Here is a 23,001-nt window from a genome sequence, read left to right as displayed (position 1 = left end):
TTACTTGTGTTAACAACATGAATAAATAAATTTGGGAGACCTGTTAGACCAATTAAATAAAATATATTTTATATAATTCATTAAATATAAAATCTCTCAAAATAGTTATTTCCTTATAAAATTATTTACTTTAACCCCTCACTAAGCTAAACATCAGTTACATTCAAAATCTCATTCATTTTCAACTATAGAGTATCTATCAACTATAGATATATCTATGAATAAAACTAATAATCTGGCAGCTTTGAGCCTGTAATCAACAAAAAAATTAAGTATTAAGCGAATATTTGCTTCTGCAGCCCGATCCAATCCCCGCACTCTTGCGCTAGCCCCTTCTTCTGCCCCAATTTCTGTGCAGCATGATAAAATTTGTCCTCATTCCTTCTTAAATACATTATAGCATCCCTTTCGAGCTGCTCGAACTTTTCAGGCTCAATTTCAGACATTGAAAACATTTCTGTTAAGTAGGGATTGAACCTGTAATAAGACCCTTCAGGTAGTAAATCTGAGAGCATTGTGTGAACTCCTTCGGTATCTGTAGCACTATCCAGAATGGCCAGAAATTTAAGTTTCCATGAGGTATTGTTGGTTGAGCTTGGTTGAGTGGTTTCAATGGGGTTGGGAACAGTTCTGCCTGTTCCGAAAGAGACTATGCATTGGATCGGGGTGGAGGGCCAAAGGAGTTTAGCCTCGTGAATCGCAATAGCAGTGGGATTGTTCACTAGAATTCCTCCATCCTGATGTTATGATAATTATTAGAAATTTTTGCATATAAATTAAGTATTGTTACCTGATGTATCATATTGCCAATTTTGAACTCCTCAAAGTAAGTAGGGGCTGCAGAGGAGGCCCTGACAGCCTCCCACACCTGATGATCATATCCACCAAAGTACTGGGACTGTACCCTCCACGGAAGGGAATAGTTCCGGAATAAATAGGCAGAAATCCTTGAGTGGTTTACTACGGCAGAGACCGCGCAATACTGCAAAAAATACAAAAACAACCAATTTTATTTTGAACCTATTAAATACTCTGAAACGTACTTTAGGACATTTCAAATTCCTATTGGTTTCAATTAAGGTTTTGTCCCACTGCTCACTGAGCAATTTCTCCCACAGTGCAGTATCATAATATGAATGAGACAAAACTAAATTACTCGTTCCTTTAAGGGCTGATCGAGTGAAAACCTGAGAACTTAATCTCTTGTAAATTTCTGCTGCTTCATCTAAAGAGTGCTGTTTAAGTCCTGAAACATCCTTTTACCATTAGCAACAATCTCAAACCATAATAAATTAATCACACCTATTAAAGAGCCTAAAATAGCCCCAGTGCTAACGCCGCAAATAAGATCGAACATCTCGTGAACAGGTTTTCCACTTAGTTCTTCCAGTTTTTTCAACATTTCTATTACAAGAACGCCTCTGGTGCCACCCCCATCAATAGAGAGGACTCTTATACCATTACCTGCCACTGGTTTAGAGTAACCAAGCAAGGCAAAAGCCACATTGATGGCGCTTTGAATGTCCTCAGAAGGGTGTTTTCGTTTCAGACGTAGAAGTAGTCTGATGGCGCCTTCCTGGTGTTCAAAGTAATTATCAAAAGGTCAAAATTGTGAGTGTAAACATTAGAAATAGTGGATGTAAACATAACAGGGATTGTGAATAAGACAAACATGAGTTTAAAAATTCTAACTATACACACATTGGAACAGGAAAATTAAGATTGTTTGTGTAATTTTAAAATTCACCTTTACAGCACCATGCTTGGTCTCTGGGTAATTCTTTAAATGGTTAATTAGATCCTCAATTCTTGCTAACTTAGCAGGCTCAGTTTCAGCTAATGCTAAGGACGATAACACATGAGTGGTCCTTGAAACCACAGTTTCCTGAAGGAGGAACAGATAGAATGTAGAAAACCTCAATTGAAAACATTTAAAAAAAACTATATATTATACAGAGTGTGAGTATAGACACAGGCAAGTCAAATTTTGTTTTTTTGAGTTAAAAATTTCACAATCAATTTTATGTCAAGTCATTGTTATTTTTACATGAGATAGTAGCATTTCATTTTTTTAGTGAATTTTATTTCAAATTGAAAATTGTGTTATACCATTATTTTCCCCATGATTTTGATTTTAAACTTAAATTGTTTTTTAGTTTGAATACAAAAGTATGTTGCATTCTCAGGTATAAAACTAAAAATTTCCTTATACAACATGCTACATATTTTAGTGCTTCTGAGTCTTTATGATTTAGATGAATTTTAGTAACTTTAGTACACCCAGGAAGATTAATTATCTGATTACCAAATTACCTTTTAACTCATATGAAAAATAGAGTCAAAAGTCCAATCTAAATTGAGAGAAAACTCCCTAACAGAAAACTAATAATAAATCACTACATAAAAAAAAAATCAATTCCTACCTTAGTAACAACTCTTTTGGCAGTCTTCCATTTAGGCAAAGGTTCAGGTTCTGGCTCGTCCTTAAACATGCTGCTGAACACATTTGGGAATGAAATAATACTCTTCTCCTGTTCAGTCTTAATCACATTCTTTTCTTGCCTCTGCTTTTGTTCTACAGAAACTGGAGAAGACAGATACCGAATAACATCCTTGCCATATGTTTTTGGGTCGATTTTCTGTAGGAACTGAGCAAACTCCCTGTTCAAAGCATTCTCGAACGCCGAATCAGTGGTGAACTTGGAGAAATAGGCCTTGAGATGGTTGATCAACTTCCAATGGGCGAGGACTACAGATTTTGCGTTCATTTTTAGGCTGAGAAGAGGAACCTGGAACGGTAATTTGACGACTTCACTTGACCATTTTCACTGTTGTCTGGGAATTAAGCCAAAAACTGGCAGGAAATTTAAAGAAAATGGTAAGGATTGACGTCAAGAAGATGAGGTAGTTGAATGTTTAAAAATAAAAACATAAAATTTTCATTTTTGTTGAATGACTTTTGAAGTTTTGGAGGGGGAATCAAAAGGTTTTGAATCAAAACAATAACAAAAATCAGGTGATCGAACTGACGTATCCAGCCGCCAATCACATGAGAGATTGGGTTCATGTGACCAATTCAAATGGGAAAGAAACAATAAAATGAGATGAGTGTCTTCTTCTCTAATACTTGTCAACCGAGAACTTGCCGAGAGAGATAGGGCGGTGCTAGCCTTGAAACCCGACATAACTTTTTAATTTTCCGGCGCCAAATTTAAAATAAAACGGCCTTGATTTAATTTAACTACGGTGCTTAAACCTTTAAGAATATTTTTAAAATTTCTTTAAATTCATTAAGTCTCCTTAAGATTTTCCCTAAAAGAAATTAAAAATTTCGTTACATTAATGAACCCCAACTTTACTCAGTGGTCTAAGCCCTTTAACGTAATCACAAGTAGTCACAAGTAGTCATCCCCAACCTTGGGAGATACCATGAAATTCAGATTATTTACAACAATTGCTTTGGAAATAATCCTTCATCAGACTTATAATAATATAGGAATTATACCTACATGCAAAACTCCACGTACACTCACCTGTTTCTCCCTGCAACTAAAAGACGCTGTCTGAAGACACAAATATTCAATTTCCCTTCCTAAGCGATTTAAGAACTGTTTGATTGTATTTATGGCTACTTTAAATTATTAAACGACCTCAAAGCGAAAAAAGGAATAAAATATTCAAACGTTTCCCTAGAAAAGCTTTATTCAACTGCCAGGATGATCAATAATAAATACGACTTTATCTATATTCTTCAAAAACAAGACGCAATTTTTCGCAAAAATATACGTCACTTTTGGAGGTGTGTCACTTGATTGTAGTAAACAATAGTCGCAAAATAAATTAAAAGTAAATTATTACAAGTCAAAAAATAAGAGAATATATAGCGTGTATCGGAGGAATGTGTTTTGAACTCGGATGCTGGCGCGTTCCGTATTTAACTGGCTTTATTTTAGCATCGACAATTGCGATTGTGAAAGCCGAAGTCGCGCCAATAAGCATGTACGCATGTTTGCGTTTAAGCTGATGATGAGAGGTATCACCTCATCCACTTATTTATGGTGAGTTTTACACGTGTGGTGTTTTTGTTTAATGTACGCATGCTCGTCTGAGACGAGAAAAATATTTTGTATGTAAAATTTTGAGGAAAGCGGTATAAAGTTGCGCCTTTATTTGGTTACTTTTACTGTATTTTTCTATATATTAGGTACTTCTCTAGAATGTTCTAGAAGATAAACGGCAACTTATGCAAGTAGGTACGTGAAAGTCCAAACATTGTCAGTTTATTACATTCTTTAATATATGCAGCATGCCACGTTTCACTCGAAATCTTCTTTTATTACTCGTAATTTTCTTATTATTTTTTTCTCTATTTTTAGACTATAATAATAATTTTGATTAGAAGATAAAAGCACGAAAACATTGTTGATACTGAGGTCACATTAAGCAGACAGTTTATTGTTGAAGTGTTGCTAATTGTAGGTTCAACAAAGCAGAAGCACCCCACATAGGGTGACCGCGAATAACGTGAATATTATTTTCAGAAGTGATTCCTTAGACCCAAATCAGATAAAAAATAGTATAAATGGTTTATATTTCCGCGTAGCGTGGAATTCGAGGAGAGGGTTACTTAAATAAGTATGATTTATTATTGTTCCAAGGAGCACTCCAAATTTTAACAGCAAAAATCTACTCTCTGGACAATTTTACATAAAAAATGTCCTTTTGCTGAAAAAGGTAGGGGTCTCTCTTTTCGAGAAAATCGTCTTCTACTTTATTGATTAATCAGTGTGCTTGCAAAGTTTTCAAGTCTTATCTGCTCCAGAGATGTCAGGTCTACAGTCTCCTATATTAGCGACTTCTTCTTGTCTTAAGAAGCCAAGAACCCCTCCCCAAAGGATATAGGAATGGACCCTGACGAGATGAGAAAGAGAGAAACTGCGACAATTCTTCTTAAGACACCAAATTCGTTCTTAACATCGTTGTAGAAAAATTAAGAATTATTTACGTAGTTTCCGTGTATTTTGTGTCAACAATTAAAACCTCAAAAACCGATAGTGTGTACTGCCTGGAGTAATAAAACTCCCTATTACTGAAATCAGCTGACGAATGTCACCACTACTGACAGTGACACCTCTTTGTTATTGTTTTTATTTTGATTTGATGTTAAGCAAAATAAAGTTGAAAATATCATAAAATGTATTAATAATGCTTTAAATTAAAAGTTTACCAGGAAAAAATGTCTCTCAATTCATGGAAATTCTTAAATCACCTCAGAGAGATTTTTCAAAAACTCGTCTCAGACAAGCAAGAATTGACTCAAATTCTTAACAAAATTCATCAAAACCAAGACTTAAATGACTATATTAGATTTACTAAAACGAAAATTTCTTCGGTGCATCATTCGGTGCAACAAATATGTTTGTCTGCTTTAAAATCTACAACCCCCATAATAAATCGAGAGGCTCAAAAGAGTCAGACTAATGAGGACAGAGAACTGAGTTGGAAGACTGTTAAAAGAATATCCCAATCCCAGGTAAGTGTTTGATTTTTTTAAGTTTACCTGAAAAATTATTTTTCAAATGCAGCATTTACTAGTCAAACCCAAAGAACTAGTAGAAAATATTAATGCAGCCAAAAATGAAGAGGATCTGTTGCTTACTGTTGAAGCTTTAATTCTGCATCTAAAAGAGTACCCTGAAACCCGAAATAATGCCATACAGGTCTACTCCAAAGGTCATATAAAATATACAACATTATTTCAAGACATTCCTCCTCTAGCATGGGGCTATTCGAATAGTATTAAATAAAAGACTGAAAATCACTTCAGAAGTGGTAAAAGGAGCTTTGCGGGAGGCTCTAGCTATACTGGGATATTCAGATCCACCCTCAGGAAGAGGTATTAGGATTCTGTCCATTGATGGAGGTGGAATAAGAGGGGTTTTGGTATTAGAAATGCTGAAAAAAATTGAGGAATTAACTGGGAAGCGTGTTTATGAAATATTTGATTTTTTCTGTGGTGTCAGCACTGGGGCGATTCTTACTTATTCCATGGGTTTGTCATTATTTTTAATAATATACATTTAGTTGAGAAACATGAGGTGTGTTATAGGGGTACACTTAAGAAAACTTGAAGACATTATTATGAGATATGAAGCCTTGAGTCAAGAAATTTTTAATCAATCGCGTATATTTGGCACAAGCAAACTTGTGTGGAATCATGCATATTATGACACTGCATTGTGGGAGAAAAAGCTCAAAGAATATTTGGGAAATGAGGATCTTATAAGCACCTCCAGAAGACCTCTTTGTCCCAAGGTATTTCAGCTCTCTTTCTCCTGTAACTCAGTTAAAATCCATTGCTCAGATCTGTGTGGTGTCAGCAGTAGTCAACCAATCCCAACTCTCCGCATATGCCTTCCGGAACTACGCTCTCCCCTGGAGATTTCAGTCTGAATATGAAGGCACTTTTAATGCACAAGTGTGGCAGGCTGCTAGAGCTTCTGCAGCAGCTCCCACTTTCTTTGAAGAATTCCGAATCAGTGATTTGATTCATCAGGTAACTGTCCATTTCTTACTAAAAAAAAATCACCAAATGAAATTATAGGATGGAGGCATTTTAGTGAATAATCCAACAGCAATTGCAATACATGAAGCTAAATTGCTGTGGCCAGGTGCCCCAATTCAGTGTGTGGTGTCTTTTGGGACTGGGCGATCTGTACCTAGTCCTGTGGAACTAGCCAAGCTCAAGGCCTTGAAGAAAAAGGTTGTTTTGGAAAGTGGTAGTGAAGGCACTTCTTGGAGCAATAAGTTTTTTAAGATTTTGGATAGTGCCACTGATACTCAAGGTAGAAAATTAGGAAATCATGAGTTTGAGTTGTAATCTACCAACTTTAATAATGACTCTTTCAAAGACAAAAAGTTATTATTTTCTCTCTTTATCTAGCCGTTCATATAATGTTAAGTGATCTTCTCCCAGAAACGGTTTATTACCGTTTCAACCCCTACTTGACTGAAGTCACTGGGATGGTGGAAACAGACCAAGAAAAGCAGAAGCAGATGAAAAGAGACACTTTGATGTACTTGAGACGAAATGAGGATAAGTTTCAGGAGGCCGCCAAAACACTGATGTTGGATAAAACTTTAGGGCAAAAGATTGAAGAAAAGATCAAGTTTCAGAGGAAATTATTAGGAATTTAAGTTATGAGAATACGGAGTTTTGTTGTGTAAGATGATTGCAACAGAACCCGGCGATATTACAATCTCGGTATTATCCATTTATTTATTTATTTATTTTTAGATCATAGACAAAAACACATTTATTAATAAAAGTTATTTGTTTGAATTTTTCAGAATAAAGGAATATAATTTTGTTTGTTTTAAATAATCTATTTGTAATATTGTTACTTGTGTCTTTCCTATAATTACTCTACTTATTATGATTGCAAAAAAAAACAAAGATGTAATGGGTGTTTACATGCAAAAAAAGATAATCGATTGCAAATTATGAATTGTTGTTGCACCTCTTTAATGACGTTTTGTTTTGATTTGAGTATAAGTAAAGATTTCTTATGCATTTGCGTATTATTTATGATAAAAAGATTTAAATTAGACTATAAATATAATAAAATGTTCAGTTTTTTTCATTAACAATTTTGAACTATAAAATATTGATAAGTTCTGTAGACGACATGGCGAATGTAACATTTCGTCAGACAACAACGTGCAGTGGGGCAACATCTCGAAATATACCTATGAAAATAATTAAAAAAATACATGAAATTAAAATTCGCTTTAAAAAATTGTAACATACAGACGTTTATTTAGGTATTTGAGAGAGACATGTCCAAATTTTTCGTTTTCTTGTATTTATTTGTGAAGTTATACGATATGGTATATATATATATATATATATAGATGGGAGATTTGCTCCCACTGGATGAATTTGCAAACATTTAAATGGGGCTTATAAAGGGAGGGGATCCGTAAGTATGTTTTTTCAGGTATTTTAAAGGCAATTTCAAAGAAAATTCCTAAGGATATTAGTGATAAACTAAAATAAGGGTAGGTAAATATTAATTTAAACTTTTTTACTGAAGTTTTAAGGTCGATTTAACGTTTAATAATACGACGGAAATAATATGCAATTCTAGGCGTGATGTGTATTTTCTTTCTTTTCTCGGAAAGTGTATCTTGGTTAGGTAACCATATACGTAGACTTCTAGCGAACTTATTTTTTAATTTTAACATTTTAAGTATAAAATAGGTGCAAATCTTAAGAAAACATTTAAAATTAGTTGATTGATATTATTTTTTTATTTAATAAACACTTATTCCTTGCAAAATATTTGTTTTATAAGTATATTAATCAAATGTTCTGTTGTAAAATCGAAGTTGTTTTCAGCGATCTTTATGCGTTAAAGTTTACTTTATTTCTAAATACCAAATAATGCTTTTCGATTTACTTAAAAATTATTGGAGAACGCAAGCTTGACAACATACGACTTCAAACTCCAACAAAATCTTTTTTTACTGGAAAGAAAACTACAAAAGACTTTAATTCATCCTTCAAAATTTATTTTTTTTGCATTGTTTTCCTTATATGAAGCTGCCATTCATATACCATTAATAATAATAATAATTTAGACCTACACTGTATAGTCGATTTAATACATTTTAAGTATAATACAAGGGAAAAAAATTAACAACTAATACACATATTTATTTAGAGACCCCGCTATAGGGTCCGCCTTAAACTCTTGCACCTTGCAGGTTACGTTGATCATTTACAATAATCATCAAGAAAAAAAACAAACGAAACTCAATATCAATTAACTGTCAAAAAGTAATTTTGACAGCTTTGCATTTGACAGCTGTTTGACCATATATATAGGCACCGGACAACCTCTTTCTCTCTCTCTCCGAATGATATACGAATACTGATAACGGAATGTCATTTAAAAAAGTATATTACGCCGCGCACTATCAAGTGCCAGCTGACACACTGCTACAAGTGACAAGGGTGACAGCTGCCATTTGACGGGTGCAAATGCGGGCTACTGCTTATGGTATAATTACAAACTTAAAATAATCTCAACAGCGGGATAATAAATAATAGAAACCGGTGAAAAATGGCGGCTGGCAGAGGCCCTATTTCGGTCCAGCCTGACAAAATAGGGCGGCAGCCAGATAAATGCGGTTAATAAATAAGAATAATTTTAAGGATTTTTAATACTTTTTGTTGATTTTTCAGGCAAAATTACCAGTTCTGGGTGACCTTGTCTGAGAAAAAAATTGCTGCTTTTTTAGATCTATAAGACATGCGCGGCTACTATTGATGAAACATATTTTTTTATAAATAAATAATAAATAAATAATAGAGCTGTATGAAAATTAGGAATAGAGAGTGCTTCGCACGCCGCGGATTCTGTCAGCGGAAAAAGTACCTAACCTACAAGTTAATACATTATTTGCCTAATGGTGATTTTTGGACTAGAATAATAATAGGACACAAAGGTTTTAAGGCTCCACGCGACGGTTACTTTGCCAGGTATTCGATCATTTTTCCCAATTTCGGCAATTCATCTGTCATAAGTAGAGACTCCACACAACCTTTGAAGTAGTCTGACGTGAAGCAAGTGGACCTAAACAGAAAAAAAGGCATAAATAAAATAAATAATCCAGTTGTTAAATGGTCATGAAATGGACATTAATAATGCGTCATAATGTTAGAAAGATAATCAAAGCAATGGAGGACAAACACAGCCCCGGACCAACTCTGCAATGTTAAAATGTTAGCGGACGACACAATGGGGCGAATGTTAGTACGTTAGACAGAGGACAAAGGGCGCCGCAAGCGGGCAACGTAGTTCTCTACCTATTCGTCGGGGGGCGCTCCGTGTATCTTTCTTATCATGTCCTTCACCTGCTCCACCTCGTCGGTCAGTTGTAGCGTCTCTAGACACCCTTTGAAATAGCCTGTCGTAAAACAGTTTTTCCTGCAAGAAATGTCATAATTGTCAAAAAATACCGCCATATTGGAATTTTCCGGATGTGAGAGAAATTGCAGCGCTGCCAATTTTTGATTGAATAAAATTAAAATGTGAGATATATGAGTATTTCGGGTGTTTATATATTAAAGTTCATTATATGTAACATTGTAGTGTGTGCTGTAACCAAGAATGCTTTGTTTAAGTTTTTTTTTCTGCTGCCTCGCCTGGAAAGAATAGAACAGTGAGAACCGGCTGTGGAATGTCTTAAATGGGCAGCTGTTTTGCACGAATTAAAATGATATATTTTTAGATTTGCTCCTCGGACGTCAGCTAAATTGATAGGGAGAAAGTTTTAGCACATTAAAAGGATATATATTTCATTGTTGCGAGGAGAAAAATCTACTGAATTTGTTTTATTTTATCGCCTTTATTGCGGATGTTATGCGAGAGGCACATTAAGTCGATTTAATGGTCAATTACCACAAGAAATTCGCACTTAAAGTCAATTATTTTATATACTTTCATTCACAATTAAAACATGATTTATTAGAAGTTTAAGCACTTTTGACTCATTTGGTGCAGTTAGAACCGTTCTCGCGTATATTGGAAACACATATACATCTCAATGGCAACATAGCCTTCTTGTCTTAAATATCAGATGGCGTTGGTACAAGCGTCATTTATTTGGTCGCCATTTTGATTATGCCGCGCCGATTTGCGGATCATCAAAATGGCGACTACTCTTGATTTCGTTATTGGTAGTAACTCTGATTTGAGGAGGAGAATTGATACTTACATACAGAGTGAATGGACTTGCGGCTCTCTGAAGAGATTATAGCAATCCTCGCAAATTCGGTCCAGTTTTGCGAAGATCGTCTTGTCGTAGACGCCCTTGCACTGGATATCGAAAAAGGACCGTTTGGAGAGGTGGTGAGTGAGGAGAGGACCGGAGCCGCGCCTCCAGGGAGTGCCGGCGCGTGCACTTTGCACCACCAGCGCGATGGCCAGGCACCACACCGCCGCCCGCCGTGTGCCGCGTCCGCGCTGATCCAGATGCGACGATCGCTGACTCATCTGCAAAAAAACTGAACTTAAAGGTACCTCAGAAGAGTAGCTGAATAAAAATATATTGAAAAAAACTGTTCGATGTGCCACTGGTTTTTCAGCACTTAATAAATTCTTTATGATTGAATTAAGAGTTAAAGAAAAACATAGTTTTACACAAAAAGCGACGGCGTAACAAATTTTTTTCGTCACTATACAAATGTTTATGGCACCTAACAAATTTTAAAAAATGGGTTCAATATTTTGAAATATCTGGTTAATATACCTCTGATATTACAAAAACTAAAGAAGCAGTATTTGCGACATAAGTGTGACTTAATAACGCTATAGTCCCCCGCAAAAGGCAGCGGCGTATCACATACTTTCCAATCGTAAAAATGATCTAAATTCTTAAGGTAAGCAACTTGAAATTAAATCAAAACTTATTTTGAAAGACATGGCTTACAAGTGCGTTTAACACAACCAAAAGACCAAATTGCCATTACATAACCGAGACCGAAACTTGCGACCCTTTCACTGAAAATCAGCGGCGAAACAAATATTTTTTAATTATGAAATAATTAGTGCCCCTTTTAAAATTGGCCAAGAAAAAAACAATAACCCTGCTTGTAAGCGGTGAGATTTTAAAGTAAACAAATACCATCACTAGCGGCAATCAATACAATAATAATTATTGCTACCGAAGATTATAGTGAGGAGTGATGTGGAAACTAGGTCGTATGTCGTATGTTAACTTTTGTTGCACATAATAATGATTTTTTCCCTCGCCATATTGTCAAGGAAGCCCTCTTCATTCTTGCTGAAATGGTGAATGATAACTTTTTTAATTAAAGTGCTAATTTTGCTGAAGATGACTATAGGAAAGAGCATTAAAGAATTGTTCCTTCCATCTAGTAACTGCATTCCATTCATAATACCCCGGATGCCAAAAACTACTATTGAAAAACATTGAAAACACGTTGTTATCAACCCTTACATGTTATTCGAAAACTAAGAAAAATGAGTATCGGTATTTTTATGCTAAATTAATTTTAAGGGTTAACAAATTCAAAAGATCGTATAATATACAGGGTGTGACCACGAAGTTGATAATTAATGTTACAAACAGAGTGAATATAATCCTTTAAAATTTTAGGCCATCAGCCTACGTATATAACCAAAATGTATGTCATGTTACTTACCACACTATCAAAAAATGTATAAATATTTCTTTAAATGCACAAAGACTAATCTAGCAGTTTCAAACACCTGCAAAAAAGGAAGTCTGAGCGATGTGCTTGCAATAAAAATGATTTCTAATTGAATGACAGAATGCATCATCGACGCATCTAATGGATTCGCGTCACGGTATATGCAAATTACGAAATTGCACGTTAATTTATAGCAAAAAATCCCTTGTGCGTAATTAATATATCGAATTTTAATGACGTAAAAGCGCAGGAAAAGATTCCCTTTAAAAAAACCTAAATAAACTTGAAAAATTCATGGATTATGAAAGCTAAAGTTATATTGAATCATGTTCTAAATTAACATGTTTTTTGGCTACATAATTTTTTAACGTGACGTAAATAGACGAACTGGTCCACATTCTAAAAGCGATTTAGTCAACAAAGAAGTTTCTGACTGTATAGAAATCTTCACATAAGAGGCCTTTTACGCAACGAGAACATTTATATGTGGCTTGAATGTCAAACAGAAAGTTCTCACTTGCGTGGATTTAATCACGTAACTCTTCTTTACGGCAACTTTAGCTCTCAAAGCTGTTAAAAAGTTTATATGAATTTGAACATGAGGCGCCATATTGGTTTAGATCATAGGCGCCATCTATTGAAGCCAAAAACTACTGGGGACTTTGCGGCTGTCAAAACTTCTGAAATAGATTCAAAATGGCCGCCGCATTAGGCACACCTTTTCAGCCGATAAATAATGCCCACTTTGTTTTCTCTAATTAAAGGCGGTTTGTTCTCAAGATATACACAAAACCGGACTCGGGGCAAAATTATGACTTCATCGCGGACAGCGAAATGACCACCCAGCCGTTAACGAGGCCTGATTACAGGGACAGAGACAAGTTTATTGAAGCCGCAATCCTGCCCCTCTTTACTCCTTTTTATCTGATGAAATGACGTCTGAGGAATTATTCTTGGAACTAGTGACATCATCATTTTCCCAGAAAATCATACCAGACTGATATGGGTTGAAGGAGGAGTTGATGGGCTGAGGATGATGGGCAGCGAAATCTATACTTGATTGCTTTTTAAAGACTTTCAGGCATGACTCATGACGGTCAAGAATTGCGTCACGTAGGCCGATTTTCCCAGAACGGACCATCAGTCTTCTTAATGAGACGTGTCAAGAAAAAGAGATATTTCTGAGACACACCCCTTTGGAGCTTCGTTAGGTAAATCTAGAGGAATCATATAGTGGTCCGATGGTACCTACAGTTACGTGTAGCTTACAAGACGAAGGTGTGACGTACAGATCAGGACTCAGGACTTTGAGCCGGAATTTTGTTTATTTCTATTAAAATTTATTTCAATAAATTGAAGAGTACTGTCGATGCAGCTGTCCAATATGGCCGCCAGGCTAGTCATATGAGTTTAAACAGTTGTTTTTGTATTATTTCTTAAAAATTTTAAATCTTAATGGTCAGTCCGGGCCTGTTCAGACACACCTCCACCATTCGGTCAGCGATTGGTAGATGTTCTGCATGTAGTAACTTAAGCGTATTTAACGATTGTGAGATATTGCATCAGAAATTGGTTTTATCTAAAAATAGGTTTTATTGCCTCTTGACTATTATTATTATTAGAAGTCACTTAAATTGAAAAAGCTTCTTATAGGAAAAAAGTCATTTGGAGCGTCAAAACAACATTAATCATTCAACGTAAAACCTTTTTTTGGCAAATTTCCTGGTAAATAAAAACTTTTTGAAGTGGGCACTTTGCCTTGAAAATGTAAAACGAACCTTCCAGAACGTTCTAGAACATTTAAAACTACCCGAATGATCACTTACCTAATTTCTCAAAAATTAATCCCAAAAAAATTCCAAACGCTTTTAATGCTTTCCTGCTGTTTCGTTTCGCGGTAAAATCCTGCCGACGAAATTCACTACTTCAGCAGAGGCTATATGTCGCGATACTACTGAGTACGCTTTGACTGGCTTGCTAAGCAAACTTTACTTTTAGGATTTCATTCATTACTGATACTGATAACCCGTAGTGTAACCTCGGTAATTAGATTTCTGATTCTATCTATTTTCGTCTCATTCGCAATGTATTATACTATTAGCAGGAAAGTACGCAATTTGGCGAAGGTACCGCTTGTTCCGCGAGAATTGACCCCTGCTACGTCACAGTTCTTAACAAGCGACAGAGTGATTATCAGTTTGGGATGCGTGCGACGCCCTGGGATGACAAGATGTCTTTCTATATAAATGACAGCGCCATCGTTCGAAAACTAAGAGTTCGACTACTGATAAAGGCAACTTGCAGGAACATAGATTTTTATTAAATAATCTGAGTGACGAAATAGAGAGCTCTGCACCTACGCTCGAAATGTTCGGGTTCTAATTTTTCAGAGCAGCATTGTGACATGATCCTGACAAGAATCAAAACCGCCACACCCGAATATCCTTTTATGCAATTGTCAATCGTTGACACAGCAACTTAACGTGGCTAATATGACGCCATGTTGATTTTTTAAGGAACAAACGTTACTAGGAATAAAGTAATAACGAAATTTTCGACAATTTGGTAAGTCATGACGTTTGATCTTTGGATGCAGGTCAACAGAAAAAAGCACGTATTTATTATTAAACAACGGATTAAGTTCGTTAAATGGTGCTAATTATCAGTTTTCAGTAGTAACCTATGTATTCAGTTGCAATTAAAATGGCTATAGAGAGCAGAAAAATGCCGGTTTTAGTGCTTAAACTGCTATGCAATTGTAGACTTGTTCTAAGTTGCATTCAAATATAGGTAAAAACACTAAACTCTCTGAACACCTTCTCGAACACCTAGAGTTAGTATCTTTCAAACCACCATTTTGGAAGGTTCCGATCCTAGGTCAATTTTATGTACTTCAGAGCAGTTCTTTTATTCCAAACTTTTGATTTCGTGTTTTAATTAAACCAGTGCTCCAACGAGATTTGAGAGAGCAAAAAATATGCGTGAAGACGCTAAGTGCTAGAAGTGTACTCAAACATCTGGAGGGAGTGTCTATTTTGGAACAGTTTCCAGTGCGTCCTGACAATTTTGAAATAGCTTTAGTTCAGTTCAAATTACTTCAGAGCAGCTCTTTTACTTCACAATTCTTATTGGGGGTTTTAAACTGATTACTTTTTTAAGGGTCACCACTTTTTCATGAAATATATTTAGAATACCTTTGCAAACATAGCTCTAGGGTATCTTCCGTGAGTATACTATTCTAGAACGGCTCCTCATGGGCCCTGAGAGTTCTGGGACTGATCTGCTGTAGCTCTAATAAGTTCAGAGCATATTCCTGTTCTGAAAGTAAGTAGTCTTGAATTCACATAAGTACATTAGGAACACTTGCGCAAATAGATTTGGGATAGTTTTCAAGTAGCCAAAGTGAATGAATTAGATAACGCTTGTCTGTGATTGTTTCCAGTGAGTCTTAACAGTTCTGGAGTTGATCTAGTGCAGCTCTGATAACTCCTGTCGAGCGCTATTACACCGCTCTGTTCTGAAAGTTCGCATATGTATATATAAAAGAATAGTTCTCAAACAGTCACAGTTCATAGTAAAACACGATGCTGTTTTGATGGTTTTGTAAAAGTTAAGGAATACGTTATCAAGGAAATTTAGAACAGTTTTCGAACATCCAGAGTGAGTGTTTTACATGATACTCATTCGGGATTCACAGAGGAGCAGAACATTTTAAAAACATCTTCAGAACAACTTTTATGGAGCAGCATTAGAACCTTTTTCAAGTTATTAATTGTTCCTGAAGGTGTAACTATGATTGCGTATAGTGTAAAAGAGAGATTTTTACGTGATTTTTCTGTGTTGATAGTGGATTTAAACCTAACCGAATTCCCACGAATTTGTACATTTAGAATTTAGGTGCCACAAAGTAAACACTGATATCACCTTACATTACGTTGATTCCCAGTACTTTCAATCTCAGTGACTCCATGCAAAAACACTGACTCATTTACCATTGATGAAAGATACATGTCGGCAGGTTTCATTCATAGGGAAATTATTATTTTTTAGGCATTAATAACCACACAAGAACTGACATTTGCATCTGCACGTTGCGTTTGGTCTTAAAATACAACTTCAAAAGTCTAAATCGAGATAAGAATGTCTGGAAGCTTCGCACAGAGGTCGACAGACAAAGTGGTTCCATATGGGGCCTTTTTGATCCTTGCGGGCAATAAATCGCGATGAGTTATATGGAGTTGCGTAAGTACGCGCATTAAGGAAACCGAAACAGGCACGCAAGTCGCAAATGGTCGACGGGATTGTTGGCAAGGCAGCCCGAGTGTCTGTCGGCCACAAAATGAGTTATAATTGCTTTTAATTGAGGTATTAATAAGCGAGTCAATAAACGCGTTAAGACCGTTTAATTGCTACGACGAGCGAGGCCAAGGAGTCTTGTGGTGCACTTGGTGCAACCTTGTGCAAACGAAAATGTCTTGACGAGGTAAACGTCAAGGTTTTGAGACACTGTCAAATAAAATTCTTTCATTAGTTGTCAAATGAAATAGAGTGTATAGTAGTGTAACGCTGAACAGGTTGGTGCAAGCAAAAACTTCTCGACTCTGCCAAAACGGGGAGTTTTCTTTTGTGTACCTTAGAGCAACTAGAGTAACTTTCCTTCCGCTACGCCAATGCTGAAACGCAACACGAAACCGTAAAACGTGCGGTGTGTGTAATAAAGTGTAATAAAGTTGCCAATTTGGTCGTTTTTGCCGGTCTCGTTCTTTGGATGCATGCACACCTGTTGCACTCACTGCCGCGATATCCTGCGGCCTTACAATAGGCTAGGTGTAATCGTACGATGTTGTCGTTGATTTCTCTAAACTGGTTTCAGCCTATTTTTAGCGAGCGGTTCAGTCAAAGCTGCGTTTCGTCCCGGCTAAAGAAACAATTCCGAAGTGGATTGAAACGTCATATATTAGGACATTGGGTCAGTTATATTTCTCCTGATATGGGCACCAGATGTTAAACTTAAAACGTCAATTAGTGGGATAAATATCAACAGCAGCAAATGAGATTTTGAGGACAAAGCTTTAAATGGATCAATTAAATAGTTCTGGACACATTTCAATCTCGGATTCAATTGCTGAACGTGCCCGGGGGTGAGCACTTTGACAAATGACACTTAAAAGGGTTTTCGCTCTGAGTTGCGCTATTTGCACTCAAGGGAGGAAACTTCTGCGTGTCTTTCAAAAGTATGCCTTACGTTCAAATAGTTCAAAAATGTAATTTGCTGAATGTTCTCTGTCAACTATAATAACAAATCTCAATACGAAATGCACCCTGAGTGACTGCGTGAATAAGTGCGACAGCTGACAGCTTTGCCAAATTATGCTTAAAGGTATTTTTACTGCGAGCATTAAAAGTTTTACTAGTGCAGTTCTCTTAGTGAGTGAATAGTACTAATAACTTGACAAATAACTCTTAGAACAATTCCCATTATATCGGCACTATATTGGTATTATCTTGGCACTTGAAAATTTTCAATATTTAAACGAAAGAAAACGTACCACGTTTGAATAATTAAAATTATGCATAAAATTATCCGTAAGTTTTGCATTGAAGATTGTAACGTACAATGCATTCGGAATGAGTGCGTGAAGAATCCTGACAACTGACAGGTATGATAAGTCATTTTTAGTTAGGAAATGCACCCGGAATGAGTGTGTTAAGAGCTTTTATCAGCTAACAATCTTAGCACTCTTAAAGGGATTTTCGTGTCCACTCACTCTATTTGCACCCACGAGAGGAAGCTGCAGCTTCTCTTTTGAGATCGTGCCTTAGCGATACGGCATCGCACGTTATTTACACATACATTCGAAGCATGTTAATCAGGCTAAAGTATTTCAGAATTAGCATAAAGAACAATACGAGGAGCGATTGTTAAACAGGCGATTTTTAACGTGCTCCAAATGCAGAATTCAAATTGCGCATCCCGTATGTGTTTATTTGCGTTGCAGTCAATGCATCGGTGACGGCGCAAATTTTTTTGGTGTCAAGGGACGATCTAGATTTGGAGATCATGCGGGTGCCAAAATTAGCGAAGTAACATCATTTATGTCTGCATTTTCGATTGGGGTTTGACCCTAAATCTGACCCCAATATTACACGATACAGAACAGATATTGCATAAGAAAAAAGAGTACCAGAAGCGGTATAGGTCAGAAGCGAAAGTTGGAAACAAACAGAGCTTGGATTTCCCATCATCAGGAAGTACTATAGTTACAGGCAAAGTCGCTCACTAACGTCGGCCATATCTTTACTACATGAACCAAAATGGGTAGATTTAGCATTTCCATAAACGGACCAAATTCGAATTAATCGAAACTGGGCACTCAAGGCAGTACTCAAGCGTTCACCTTATAGCAATTATGTTTAACACTTAATTGTGATCAACTCTTTTGCAAAACGTGTTACTAAAAATAAACCCACTTATTCGCAAGGCTGTGAGCGGGCAGGAAACATAATGTACTGGGTGATTCATAAGGATTAATGGATTTATGTAATGAAGCGTACCAAGGACCACTCGACCACGAGTGGTACGACCGCGTTTTTTAAGCCGCTTCAGGAAGAGAAGTGTATTTAGCATAAACCTGCAGTGTATTATGTGGTTTATTTGAATGCGGCTGTAAATCAGTCAGGGATTTTTAATGGTGGCGGAGTTCGCTACGCTCTGATCTTTCTTCAGGGTCGGAGCGGGTTAATCAAGTGATTAATGGCTCACGAAGTGAAGGTGGAGGCTGGTTAGGTTCTTATAGCCACTGCAGGTACTCTTAGTGCACTTTAAGTTAAACGCAAATGCTCACACAATGACAGATGACCGACGACAGTAGGCATTTTCGAATAGCTTTATTGACTCTAAATTGCGCTAGCAAAAATTATTCTTCCACCAAAGGTAATATGCCAAATTTTTTATACACTCTTAGCATTAGTGGAATTAGAAAGGGTACAGGGTGTTCTGAGAAAGGAAAATTGTCTTAAACACTAGAACAAAACGTTGTTTTAAGCATAATGATTAAAATTAAAATTAAATTTATATGAAAAAAAAAATGTTTGAGGAGTAATCATAGGGGTTGGTTTTTCCAATTCTTGCAATTCAGTCATCACTGTTAGTATTCTTAGTGTATTCTTGACGAGGCGAGTACGTCTACATTATGAGACTTGTCAAATAATAATAGGCATTTTCGGACGCTGTATAACGCTCCATATTAACCCTAAGCTACATTACCAGGCATATTTTCTTGCGTTTCTGCTTGGAAGATTGCGTGACTCAACGCGATTAAAATGATGTAAAAAAAACTTTCTATGTAGATCTCCATGTAACGCACATGTTCTCTGTCTTAATCCAAATAAACCGCCCCATTAAAACCGACATAAACCATTACAAAGCAAATAGTAGCGTACACATAGCCGACACCTATAGCTCGTGTGAAGTGTACTTTGCTGCTATCAAGTGCACTCCGGTCGCAGCAGGAACTCAAGGTCGTCACGATAGACAGCATGGCGCGGTACGAGTCGAGCCCTCTTCTCTCTCTTTCTATCTCGCTCGTTTCTCATCGCTTTGGTGGTGTGCCAAACCTGCAGCAGGAATCCGAAGTGAACGGAGAACATGCACGCCGATGGCGACGTCCTGTCTCTTGAGTCGCTTTCCACGCCAGTGCAGGCGAGTTTAATGCAAAGCGAGTCTCATGGTTAAAAAAAAATACATTTCAGGACAATATAATTTGCATTAGTTGGATTTCTCCTTTCTGTTCTGTTCTAACTGCACTCCAATTGGAAAGTACCTAAAATTTTATATGGACAACTATTTCAATGGTGATAGCAACCTGACGGATATGTCAAATTTTCGTGTTCGGAAGGTGTTTTCGATTGTCATCATAAAGGGCTGTCGGTGCTGGAATAATTCCGTTTAACGCGCTAAAATTTGACTAATGTCAGGTGTCAAGGTGGATGAGGGATTTCAAACTCTGTTTAGCGCACTTCATGATAGCAATTTCCGGAAGGAAAATGCATCACTTTTTACTTCTATTATCTTCTTATTTGGTATTCCCAGGAATTCTTAAGAAGCTCTACTTCCATTCCAGTTGTTCTAAATGAGAATTTCAGAACAGGAAATTTAACATCTTTTGCTTCTATTATCTTCTAATTAGCCATACCCAGAAAGATATCATTAAGACTCATTCCATCGAAATATAATAGCCTAATACTTAATAAATTTACTTTTAATTACTTAACACTTTAATTACTTTTTATTGAGTGTACTCACTGTCTGATTTATTCAGTTAATGTTCCGAAAAGTGAAATGGATTAATAGGCTGCAAAACCTAATTTTTGGGCACCAAAAGATAATCTAAATCAAAATTTGGTGCTGCTAGCACACTTGCACTTCTTGAGAGTTCGCAGCTACGTTAAAATACCTATTGTTTGATGTGATATTTGTTATCGCGATGCAAGTTCTTTTAGACCTCTATAAATGAAAGTCCTTAAAAGATTTTGGAGGTGTTTTCAAATTGTTAATTGCGGCGGATCAGAGCACTTTCTTTGCTCTATGTACACTTAAGAGTAGCTCTTCTGATGCTGCAAATGCCATAAATTTTGTGACTTTGCAATTTAAAATTTGTTTTCAGATGATCAGAATTATGAGCGATGGATGTCCTGGTGTTGCCCTTCGATTATCGTAAGTTTACAATCGATATTGAGGCCCACTCCTATTATACAATCGCCGCGACCTAAGCGCTTTTTAATGGTGAGCATCGCTGCATCAGCTCTATTTGTATCTCTTTCTGAGCTGCTCTGGGTGCAGCGACAATAGCTTTCATTACAGTTGTTTTAGAGTCGTGTTGGGTAGTAATTCAGAGATCAGAGCGGACGTTTTCATGTATGTTTCTGCAATCATAATTAAACCTGAGGAAGTAACAAATCTGTCAGAGACTTTTGGCAAGCTGTAGACATTATTCTTTTCTCGCGTCTAAGTTAATAGTATTTTATATTCTGAAAAATATAGATCCAGATGTGTCTCGTCGGTGTTAATTTTAGGCTACGTATCCGGTCGGCTTTTAAATGAAAAGCGACAGTGATTATTTGCGTCAACAAGTTGGAAAATTCGCTATAATGAGAAAGACAACTGTCGCACTTCAAAGGTACATCCGGGAATTTATTTTTGCGCGGATTTTCGGAAAATCAAGATCTACTTTTATAAATAGCACTCGATTTTAAGTTGGATACAATAATTGATCATTATTTTAGATCTATTCCTAGTACTTATTATCTGTTTCTTTGTCTTTGTGCTCTAAATGCAACAATGCGCCACTTAAGTGAAAGTCCCTATATGTTCACTGTCACTTTGACAATTTATCAGATGCAAATGGTGAAATAGGTGGTTTCGGATATCCTAGAGCACCCCAATTACCCTTTGACGAGCGTTACTACCTTAGTGAACAAAATAATGAACCAATATTTACATCGAAGCTTTGCTGAGCTGGCTCCAGGTGCACTCTAGGCAGGGTACTACTTCCTGCTGCGTCATATTTCGAAAACTGCAACCTCCACGGGAACTTACCCACCTTGTTGTGGCCGAAATGCACACACGAAGCATTCACCGTAAAGACGTATTGTTCGTTTACGGCACGCGGGGGAAAATCACGTACGCGATAACATCCGATTCGCGCTTTCTGCAAAGAAATTCTTGCGATTTTATGCATCCCGTGTTCCCACGCCCACGTACCTATTCGACGAATGAAGGAGAGAGAGATATCAATTTATTGCGGCTTTAATGACTGTACCGGTGTCGTGTATACATTACGGGGCCTGATATACTCTCGAGTGTTCATATTGAACTAATTAACATTCTAGAAAAATGTCGGACCGATTAAAGCTGCTGCAAAGCTGCATTGGAGTAAATAGAACTCACTAGCACTGTCTTGAAACTAGGACAAGTAGAGTGACACCGGAACAGAGTTAGGAGTTTTCAAAGCTCTTAAACGTGTCATACTGCTGGCACCGCTGTAAGAGCGGACTGCGGGAGGCTTTCAAAGCTTTAAAAAGTTACAATAATTCGCAATAAATCGATTATCTGATTAAATAACAAAAGAGACTTTAATAATCGCTTTTCCACACATGCAAATTCGAACAATAAAGCTAATTCTTTGGCTAAAGTTTGAGCTTTACCAGTGTTCTAGACATGACCACAAAGGGCTTTTACGTTACCTAATTGATGTTATTAGACGAGAAAATATTATTGTAGAAACTAATTAAACTTCTTGCATCAGCTTAAGTACCACCTGAGCTTACGCAAGCACGGTACCACCCATCCACCTCACTCTTGTGAACCACACGTGTGTTAAAATAAAAAGAAAAAAAATGTTAGTCATTTTACGAAAAGAACCCACATAGTTGCTAACCAGAAATAAAGTTATGCAAATCTCGTCAAAGTCGACAGTACCCAGATCTGGGCGATAGATCAAAGGCTCGGCCGGTGGCCGCAGGCGCAAATGGTACCATTGGTTCCTTTAGAGAACACCTGGGCAGATATAATTACGCTGATCGCTTAATTATATGGCTAGGTACCACCGTTAACGTTGCAAATCAGTAACTAATATGGACATGAGAACCCGATACCTAATATGACAGATTTAATACTATCGCGGACACTTGGGAGATTGAGAGGCTAATATTAGCGATGATTCATGGGTGGTTCGAGCTGACATGGTACCATTTGA

General features: G+C 36.7%; 3 protein-coding genes across 3 annotated transcripts; 1 reads left to right on the top strand and 2 right to left on the bottom strand.

Moving 5' to 3' along the window:
* Positions 1-118: 118 nt before the first annotated feature.
* On the bottom strand, positions 119-3,960 carry LOC136410872 (calcium-independent phospholipase A2-gamma-like). The gene is made up of 7 exons (XM_066393229.1): positions 3,534-3,960; positions 2,424-2,789; positions 1,748-1,885; positions 1,303-1,576; positions 1,044-1,246; positions 791-982; positions 119-737 (listed from the first exon to the last, which is right to left on the bottom strand). The coding sequence occupies exons 2-7, from the start codon at positions 2,766-2,768 to the stop codon at positions 276-278; spliced, it is 1,614 nt and encodes a 537-aa protein (XP_066249326.1). The 5' UTR covers positions 2,769-2,789; positions 3,534-3,960; the 3' UTR covers positions 119-275.
* A 1,230-nt stretch (positions 3,961-5,190) lies between these two features.
* LOC136410937 (calcium-independent phospholipase A2-gamma-like) lies at positions 5,191-7,573 on the top strand. The gene is made up of 7 exons (XM_066393313.1): positions 5,191-5,533; positions 5,586-5,720; positions 5,779-6,052; positions 6,110-6,315; positions 6,365-6,556; positions 6,605-6,845; positions 6,944-7,573. The coding sequence occupies exons 1-7, from the start codon at positions 5,237-5,239 to the stop codon at positions 7,195-7,197; spliced, it is 1,599 nt and encodes a 532-aa protein (XP_066249410.1). The 5' UTR covers positions 5,191-5,236; the 3' UTR covers positions 7,198-7,573.
* A 1,130-nt stretch (positions 7,574-8,703) lies between these two features.
* Positions 8,704-22,006, bottom strand: ITP (ion transport peptide). The gene is made up of 4 exons (XM_066393221.1): positions 21,745-22,006; positions 10,786-11,063; positions 9,875-9,995; positions 8,704-9,641 (listed from the first exon to the last, which is right to left on the bottom strand). Exons 1-3 carry the CDS (start codon positions 21,982-21,984, stop codon positions 9,875-9,877), a joined length of 639 nt encoding a protein of 212 aa, XP_066249318.1. The 5' UTR covers positions 21,985-22,006; the 3' UTR covers positions 8,704-9,641.
* Between the last annotated feature and the right edge of the window lie 995 nt (positions 22,007-23,001).

This window comes from Euwallacea similis, chromosome 9 (genome assembly GCF_039881205.1).
Source record: "Euwallacea similis isolate ESF13 chromosome 9, ESF131.1, whole genome shotgun sequence".
In the NCBI taxonomy this organism is placed as follows: domain Eukaryota; kingdom Metazoa; phylum Arthropoda; class Insecta; order Coleoptera; family Curculionidae; genus Euwallacea; species Euwallacea similis.
This window is presented reverse-complemented; position numbering and strand designations above follow the sequence as displayed.